The 10,239-nt window shown below is 42.0% G+C and overlaps 1 protein-coding gene across 2 annotated transcripts in view; it reads right to left on the bottom strand.

Moving 5' to 3' along the window:
• Positions 1-2,456: 2,456 nt before the first annotated feature.
• NIT1 (nitrilase 1) overlaps positions 2,457-10,239 on the bottom strand; it is a 250,727-nt gene continuing 242,944 nt past the window's right edge. For both annotated transcript variants that reach the window (XM_044089966.1, XM_044089967.1), the window contains one exon: positions 2,457-6,858. In XM_044089966.1, coding sequence (XP_043945901.1) covers positions 6,589-6,858 — 270 coding nt within the window. In that variant the 3' untranslated portion in view covers positions 2,457-6,588. The remainder of the gene's footprint in view (positions 6,859-10,239) is intronic.

Below are 10,239 nucleotides of genomic sequence, written 5' to 3'. Positions count from 1 at the left end.
AAAATTTAACTTTTCTGCTGAAGCATTGTAATAAACATGCATGAGTCGGTGTTCTGCTCTGATTACTGCTACATGAATGTAAGAAGACATTTACTAGGATGCGTGTGTTTCCATAGATAGTGTAGCACCCATCAATTTTTGAATTCTTCTGGTTAACCTGTTTCTTTATGTGGTCTGTTAGTGAATATTAAATCAGATGTTCTTCGTGTTTCACTGTTGCAGTCATTAAATTTGGGTAATCTGCTGGCAGGTTGCCCTCAGTCGGCCTGATTAACAAGTCTTGGGTCCTGTGTCGGTTGCTGTCCCTTCTTCCATGACGTCAGGGGTATAAAATATGCAGCCGATGCCATTACATCAATCTTTCTTGCCGTGCGGTCCCCTAAGCAGAAGCAATTCACAAGTGCCGGTCAGCCGACTCCTGAAATTTTTGTTTTTGAGTTTCAGAACCGAAGTATTCAACTAAAAGCTAAGTACCCCATTGGGGAAACTTTTTCTTGCTCCTTACCGATGTCAGTAAAAGTTAATAATTGCATTACTTGGGGGAAGCAAATACCTCATAAGGATTTTCATTTCTACTGTATTCCTTGCCTAGGCCCTGACCACAACGTGCCTTGCTGTCGGTTTTGTGCTAAATTGAATTAACGCACGATTAAACGTCAGTATATTTTTGCTTCTAAATATTTTGGCTCAAGATTTAACTATCCAGAAATGTCATTGGTTAGCAATCCGACTACCGGAATACCTAAAAAACGCAAAGAAAAGACAGACCGTCGAGGTCCAAAACAGACGACGACACCTCCTAAGCCAGTCGCCGGTGAGGCACTTTCGCAGCCCCTGATACCCGCTACGTCTGATTCGCAGGCCTCTACTGAGACCCATTCAGAGTCCGGTATGCCGCGAGATGCTTCAATTATGGAACCCGCAGATGTCTCTACCTTAGATGGGTCCGGAGCCGCTGTGCAGGCACCGGCTTCTGAGGGTGTTTTCAGGCCTATAGATTTATATATTAGACCGACACCATCTTCAAAACTAAGGCCAAAATCTAAATCTATATCTAAAAAAAACGATCCCTGGGCCACATGTGCAGGCCCCTATGCCTAAAAAAAACAAATGATCAAAATGGCTGAAGATTTAATTATTCTGATCAGGGGTAGCCAACCCCCTCCTTCTAAGAGGCCTAGGCAAGACATTGATTATGAATCTTCTGAACAAGATTTCTTCGGACTCCTCTAATGAACAGGGTTTGTCCATTCCTACTTATGATAACTCTGAAGCAGAGGATTCCATTCCTTCTGCCTCTCCCCCTGAGGATTTTTCTTTTGGGGAAACTTTACATGCCTTGAGGGAACATTTCCACTGGGAAAGTCAGGATTTCTCTGAATCTAAAAAGAGACTTAGGGATTTTCTTCTACTTCCTCAGCATAGGCCTTTGGCTATACCTCCTGTTCTATATATTGTTGATGTTTTTTCAGAATCTAGTATGACTCCTGATTCTCTGCCTCCGGCTCCTTGTAAGCCAGACAGATACTACAGGGTTCCTGACTCCCACAAATTCCTTTTCAAAAACTCTATTGCTGATCCTGAAACCATTTCTCAGGGTCCCAAGGGCACTAAGGCCTATAGGCTACATGTTTTATACCCCTGACGTCAAGGAAGAAGGGACAGCAACCGACGCAGGACCCAAGACTTTGTTAATCAGGCCGACTGAGGGAAACCTACCAGCAGATTACCCAAATGTAATGACTGCAACAGTGAATACATTCCAACATCTACATTTATGGTAAGTGTACACAACTGTACTTTCTCCAAAGAGATCAGTCAGTCTTGGTGTGTACCGTTTCAGCATCTGTGTGGTTTAATGCTGCATAACCTGTAGGTTCATAGCCAAATACTAAGTTAACTGCCCTAAAGGGCATTTTAAGCCTAGCCAATAACCCTAGGTCAGAATCAAGCTCTTTACCTTGTAATTATGAGGCAAAGACCTTAACCATTATACCAGAAGATTCTAATTATAATAAACCAAATGTCCTTAGTACAAGGGCAAAAATTAGCAGCATATGGAAGGTTACTCTCATTGTACAAAATGCCTCTTTGAAGATACCATTTTGGCCAGTCTCTTTTTTTGTACTTGTATCCAGTTGAGTTTTACCCCCCTTGTCCTGGAGAAGACCATTATTAACAGACATGCAATGCTGACAAAACTGATGAGAAGGTTATGTGGCTATGAAATGGCTGATGCTACAGACAGTACCTCACACCCTCCTGGTATAGGCCAGAATTGGGTCTAAGTGATTTTGGCATAACACCTATGATTAATGAATTGCAAACAAACAAATAAATAAAAATCGGTTCATTATTCATAGGTGTTAGGCCAAAGGAAGATCAAAAATTAAAACCAATCATCAGATTTTTACTGTAAACCATTCCTCTCTTGTAGAGCACTGACCCATCGCAAGTACTGGTGCCACACCTTTATTGAATAAGCACATAATTCCAAGGTGGTAGTCATTATGACACTTTTATACTCTGCCCTTAACAAGGGCAGTAATAGCCTCTTTACTCAATTTAGTTTAAATAAACATTCTTCCTAATGTGTTTTTAAAGAACCAGTGTTTGTCACCTGCAAGAAAGCTACAACACAAAGTTCAAAAGTTATCCATGTGAGACCTCCAAAGTTACTGCATTTACATGTCAATGTAATACCATTTATTCTGTTTCAGACAATTAATTAATTGCATCTTGTCATGGTGTATGCTCAGGTCTTACACACATAAGACTGCATCATTTTTTAAATAGTCACATCATTCTAATTTGATTTCACTCATACAATCAGGATTTAAGCACTCATCCCAGGTAATTACATCTTGAACCCTGCCATTACTTTACCACAGCATATTGTGAAATGCTGGCAATTAACCTTCCTGGCCCCACCAAAGACCCCAGAAACTACAGACCCATTAGCCTGACAAGACTTGTCTGTAAGGCCATGGAATGGCTCATAACTGAGCTGATAAACTATGACATTAAAAATTTGATAAGTTTTGATCCCCCCCTCCAGCAGACTGATTTTGTTAAGGGTGGATCCTCTTTAACGTATCGGATAAACTTTGACAGAGTACTACAAGCCATGAACAGGGGTTAAGCTGTCCATACAGCATATATTGGCCTTGCCAAAGCATTTGATACTGTACCACATGTTAACACAATTAAGTTAAATGAGCTCCAAACTGATTCCTATGTAGTTAGGTGGGCGGCAAATTGGCTAATGAACAGAACCCGCACAGTGAGGGTGGCAGGTATGTTCTCACACAGCATAACTTAACTATCTTCCTTTAAAAATGAAGTTATACACCTGGAAGGGTAATCACAAATTCACCCCTAGAATGACTGATCTAGCTCTCATTGTAAAAGTGAAGCAAGATCTGAGGGTGGGCACTGGTAAGGCATAAAATGCCCAGCTGTCTTGTATTTTGTACGACTCTGTGATCATACAGCTGGATAGTCAGGTGGACTATGATACGTACATTAGTGTGTGCAGGCTGGCAAGGAATACCTATGCAATCTCACATATCCAAGCAATACAATAGCCAAGGGCAGCACACTGTGGCGTATGCTGCTATCACAAAGGGAAATGGCCACTGCATCTTGGAACTCACTGATGCTGTAGAATTCTGCCACAACAGCAGACCGGCCACCCTATCCATCATTCCTTCTGTTCTCCTGGGGATGGGAATGACCATTTGCTGATCAGCTGCATGGCTAATTGTCATGTTCTGCTCCATCTGTAAGAAGTGCAGCATCCTACCAGCAGATAGGATTGTCCTCCCCAGGACAGTCTTTAAGCGGTTACGCCAGCCTGTTTTATTTTGTGTCAGGGGAAAGAAATGGCTAAAAAGATGACACATCAGAAAGGGGGGAAATATAGGTTTATACCTACTTTTGAAGCACTGCTGGAATGGGGCAGCTGTCCAAGATGCAAGTTGTTAGGGGTGCAATTGGCAAATGCCATTTGTTTGGTAGTACAATAGTAGCATTTCTGAATGCCAGTATGGGAATGAATTCTGATGCTGCTTTTACTGATGCGCATAACAGCTCCCTGTTCATGTGTGGTATGATACAGCTAGTGGTTTGTTACAGATTTACAAAGTAGAAAATACCCCCATTTCTGATTGGGGGTGTAAAGCAAGGAAGAACAGACCTCACTAAGTCCTGCTAGACTGGGGATCAGGCTTTTAATGTTTTTTTTTTTTTTGCTCCTCATCTTAGAGTTGAGGGGTATCAGACTGTAGAGCAGCATAGTTCCAGCTCTGCCTCCTTTTACACAAGTGTTGCTGAAAACAAAACTTTCAGTGAATTATTCGCAAACCCTCTCTCATATGTCAGCCACAGCACTTTATTTTTGTGGGATGGAGATATAGCAGGTTAGAGCACTTTCTAATGGCACTGTCATGGCTGAATATGTGAAAGGCTATACCTCTAACTCTTCCACAGCAGGATTTATTTGAGGTGAACTGGTAACCCCTTGGCAACTGTGAACACAAAATCTGAGTGGTTAGTACTTGACACACTCCTATTGGAATCATATATCTGAGTCGAGGGTGATGTTCTTATTATTTGCCCACTCCAGGAGAGCCCTGTAAGCTGCCTACATCTGCCAAGTCAGAATGTTGTCATAGTCCCCCACCCCCATGGTAGCTGGATTGACTAAAGCTGCAGTTGCATGCAAAAGGACAGTTTGGAAGTAGCTATCCACTAGTCAGTATTTGGCAGCCTTCACGGCCTGCAGTGTTCCATGGTTGTGAGTATGATGCTCTCTTCTCGGGTTACTAAGCTCTTGAGGCCACATACACTGAGGGACAGATTCTTGGGTTTTACATGGAAGCCTTTCACCAGCCATTCTAAGCCCCCCCCCCCCCAAATATGATTTATTGCATGCTTTAGAGCTTTACCTTGACAGACACACTGCCTCCCCTAGATGTGTACTTATGGATAGTCTCTACAGCTTACCAGTGATTTGGATACGGCTTACTGACCAGCATGTTCAGTGCTGCCTAAAAATAGACTATCCTGCCTTTACTGTGCATGAGTTTCTTCATGACACAGTTATAGTGTTTCTTGCCACAAGGCTACATCCCCCCCCCCCATAGTAAAAATTGCCTATGCTGTGGCCTCCCATGCTTTGTGGTGACAGTGTTACACATCTTCCCCAGGGTGATATGTATGGCTAACCTGAAAAGGCAGCTTCTTCGTCAGACTCCACATCCAGATCCCAGCTTTCAACAATATGGTTATTTGGACTACCTCCATGATACAAATGGCTACCATTCCCTGACTGGTACTTTGAGGCTGTTCTAAACCCTCACACAGTTCAAGCAACATGCCCTGCATCTCTTCCTTTATGCTCTATGCCACCACCTTGGTTGATTGCCCTGAATTTCCACTATATGCTGCAGGGGTCCCCTATGTGTTATGGTCTCTCTTGGGATGCCTGTTTGCCCAGCTAGCTATGCTGCCTGTACAGTGTCCTATTTTCTCAGGAAAACATTCTAGTTATGGTTATTGTACTTTTCTGCTAAATTCTGCACTGCGGCAGTTACTGAGGAGTGCAGTGCATTGAGGGTATAACTTAACCTCTGCTTCTCATTAGCATGCATTGTGGGCAACAAATATTAATGAACTGCCACCCTCATCACTTTTCTGTGCCTTTGCATTATGTAGATTGATGTATGTGGCTTGTGAGCACACAAGTGTTCACAAGTATTAATGAACTGCCACCCTCATCACTTTTCTGTGCCTTTGCATTATGTAGATTGATATATGTGGCTTGTGAGCACACAAGTGTTCACAAGTATGCTTTTCCTGGCATTAGTGCTGCCAAACACTCCAAGGAATCAGGACTATGTTAAAGGTATTCTAAACAGTGAACCACTAATTTATGCCAGTAAAACTGGTCTACCTTTCTGGTAGACGGAGTAAAAGACGTTGTCAGGGGCAACAGGAAGTGCCACTAGACTTTCATGTGATACTGGACTCCTCTCCCCCAATCAAGTTCTGAAGCCTTAATAGGTCTTTGGTTTCAGTTACTGGTTTGTTGAGTACTTGTTTCTGCATTATTAAAGAAGAGTTAGGGTCTGAATATTCTGCCATGCTAAAAATGATCAAGGTAGCTAAGAAATTCTAATTTGCTTTAGATTATTCTGTGCAACTAGTGTGGCAGGGAAGAAACAAATTAAGAAATATGCTAACACAACTTGCATCACTGTTGTTCATATTTGTGTAAGGCAGAAGCAAACTTGGCACTGAATTCAGATCCTACAGCAAGTAGTGATAAGTATTCACCACCCCCAATACACCAATGGATCTTCTATGCACAGTTCGATCAGAGGTTCTGATCCAAATCAGTGTTCTGCAAAGTGGCTCCTACAATCTCCAAAGAAGGCATAACCTTATACAGTAAATGAGCAAATTACACTCAGTAATGCAGCTTGGGGCATCCCCTGTGTCACAATTAAACGTGAAAACACAAGTAACTTTTCACATACATCATCCATTTCTTCACATCTGGTACAGTGCAAATCTTGAATTCACTTAAGAAGTGTTTGAGGATGAAATTGTTCCATAAAGGTCACTACGTCTGTGATTCGCCACAGGCATTTCAAGGCGGACACGATGGAGAGAAGGTAGGTCAATTTCAGCATAACATAGATTGGTACCCTCTGAACATTGTGCCACTACAGTTCCCCAAGGATCCACCACCAAAGAGTGCCCATAAGATGCTCGCCTTTCATTGTGCTTCCCAGTTTGTGCGGCAGCTACGACATAGCACTGAGTTTCGATAGCACGAGCCCTTAGCAGAACCTGGGAATTTTAAAAGGGTGGAATAAATAAAAACAAAACACAAGAACATACAATGCATCATTATTGCACAACTCTGAGGCAGTACAGCATTACCCTGTTAGTGTACTTGGGACCTTATAACACAATCATCACACTGCACTGTTTCATTATACCAGGTCCATACAGCAGCAAAGAAACAGAGCAGGACAGCAGTAATACAGTCATATTTACGACATGATAAAAAAGGCAACAAACTAATATTTTTTTTTAAGTACAATTACACTAGGAGTTGCTATATATTACCAAAATGATTGCCAGCAGAGTGACAAAATACTGTTAAGGGACTGGTGGCTCAGATATACCCAAGTAAAAACTGACAAGTACATACAAATCTAAAATAGGGATTAGTTGTTCAGTGAGTTAGGCAACTGATCCTGCATATTCATTCAAAACATAACTAGTGTAGTCTCTTAAAGTCATGTATGTGTGTGTATGTATATATATATATATATATATATATATATATATATATATATATATATATATATATATATATATATATACACACACACACACACACACACACACACACACACATACATAGCTGCTGGTTTAAAAGCTCCACTGCACCAAACTATCAAGTGTCTTTTTGCATCCTGTTAGCAATGTATCTGGCCTACTTCCTGATGCAAGACATGAACCTATGACAGACAGTGGAAAGATCAACTGCCAAGACACCCCCCCCCCCCAAACTCCTGCAGCAGGCCTTGTACCATCTCACTATGAGTGAAAGAGCTCCACTACCCTGTCTGTAACCAGTTTTCTTATGTCATGCTTAAATCCTTCACGTTTCAGTTGCTTCCTTTCCCTTCTTTACTACTGGAACAGGTCCATTAGTATCCCAACATGGAACACTGTGTACCCCATGTCAAATCCCCATTTTTTTCATCCCAAAGCATGCATGCCCAATGCTTTCAGCTTTTGTGAACGTGCTGTGGCCCCTGACTTTCATTACTAACTCTCATCTGCATGCACACCACAAGCTAAGATACTTTGGAAGAAGTCCAACCACTCACATGGTCTTTTCACCATAGTTTGCTCATAGTCTATTATATGAAATCATTAAGGTGCTATCTTCTTTTCTTCTTTTGGCTCTTCCCATTAGGGGTCACCACAGCAGAACAACAGTCGGCAGAACAATTGGCAGTGGGAGTTTTACTGTGTCAAGTTGCCAGCCTGGCACCCAACCTTCCACCGAAGGTGCGCACACACTCCTAAGGTCAATTCTGAGTGTCCAGTCTACCTGCAGCATGGCTTTGGAATGTGGGAGGAAAACTGAGCACTTGGAGGAAACCCACAGGACTGCAGGGAGGACATGCAGACTCTGCACAAAAGGCACCCCAGGAGAGAATTGAACTGGAGAACCTCTTGCTGTGAAGTAGCAATGCTAACCACTGCGGCTGACCCTTATGAAATCATTAAGCTGTTACAATACTATTTCACCCCCTTCAGTCTGCTACAGATGCAGTACCTGTACATGTTTTGCAAGACAACCAGAATTTCTGTTGTATCTAGGCACTACAGACTTATTTCTGACTTTACAAACACACACACACACACACACACACACACACACACACACACACACACACAGCAACTGGTACTGTTGACTAACAGATCACATTTTCTGCTTGTAGTTACAGCAGATATGCGTATACTAAACTGGACTTCCCCAAACCCATCTCCTAAAGGACTGCAGTTGTTAATAGCTGCTCAGTAGAACCCTTCTCTCATGACTGCTTTTTTACTTCCTTTAAGTATTTAATCCACATTGCAATATGGGTAAAATCTTACACACCACAATTTCTGCTACACTGGTATTGTAGCGCTATCTGAAGTCCACATAACAGAGTATCCACTATGCTCCTCATGTTTACTTTAGAAGTAACACTCCCAAATTGTCAGATTTTCTGACAAGGCCTTCTCTGTGTCAAGCAACCTTGCAGTTGGTATTCATCTTCCACGTCTATGGCGTCCATGTGTCTAACAAGCTAACTGTAGAATGCTTCGCTTCCCCAGACGAGCTTCTGGCATTCAACTGCACATATATATATATATACATATATACATATATATATATATATATATATATATATATATATATATATATATATACACACACACACACACACACACACACACACACACACACACACATATATACACACACACTGTAAAAGCTGCCCAAACACTTCTGACAGTTAAATGCACAAATCAAGTCGCCCTTGGGATTTGTCATTCCTCAGTAGCCTTGGCTGACTGCACACCTAGTTTCATGCTACTCATCCATCAGATTATTTCTGTTCTAAACTTTTCACCTTCACACCGCAACTGGTGCATCGTGCTCTTATTCTTTTTTGAAAACAGACAAAGTATTCATTCATTCTAGTTCCTAAATGCATCACATCTCTTCTCATCTGTATCCAGCAGTCCAGTCTTTGGTGTACCCTTCTGTGCTTTCTAATGCTTTCAAAGAACTCTCTATTCCCATAAGTAAAAGCTCTACATAATGTCTACCCAGATTCTGTCTCTACCTTCTTTGTAGTGTTTATGTAACTGGCTTTTCCTCTGCTCTTCACAGAACATTATTTTCATCCCTCAAACATTGTCTTTTTATAAGCCACACTCCTATTTTACATCCTGTTCAGTCTTAAGTGCTCATTTTCTACATAGGATCATAGGTAAGTTCTAGGCAAGCTGCCTTTGCAGGCCATTTTAAGCCTAGCCAATTTCCCCTTCAACGGTGAAAATCAAACCCTGTAGCTTGTGTCTGCAAGGTAAATACCAAAACCACTACACCAACCTCCCAATTTGCATGAAACTTTCCTGTACCTTTTCACCATTTTTGTTTGCCATTTGCTCTTTGCATTCACTTCTTTATATGCATGTCTTAGGTTCATAGGTTGGTACTAGGCTATCGGCCCTAGGGCCTATACAAGCCTAGCCATAACAATTCCCTGGCTATTTCTTCCCACACTATTTACTTCCTGGACCCCTGTCTAGCAGGGTGACTGATGTGATCCCCGGGCTGAATTTCCTTTCTCCCATCCAGTCGTCAAGGTTCCTTTTGAAGAGGGCCAAAGAGGCACTCTGCTTGACATGTATGGGTAGTCTATTCCAGATTCTGGGGAGTCTCTGGGTCAGGAACCTATCCCTCCAGCATGTTTTGTTTATTGTGTTTAGATCCCTGGAGCGTGCAGCTCTGAGGGATTGGGATTTCTTTAAGTGTAGCATGTCCAACAGCTCTGGGTTTGATATGGCCTTGTATGTTAAACAGCGATCGCCTCTAAGTAGACGATATGCGACAGAGTATAGCTGGAGATTCTTTAGGCAGTCAGCATA

This window comes from Protopterus annectens, chromosome 12.part0 (genome assembly GCF_019279795.1).
Source record: "Protopterus annectens isolate FY-2018-M chromosome 12.part0, PAN1.0, whole genome shotgun sequence".
In the NCBI taxonomy this organism is placed as follows: Eukaryota; Metazoa; Chordata; order Ceratodontiformes; family Protopteridae; genus Protopterus; species Protopterus annectens.
The sequence above is the reverse complement of the archived record's forward strand: the minus strand, read 5'-3'. Positions and strand labels throughout refer to the sequence as shown.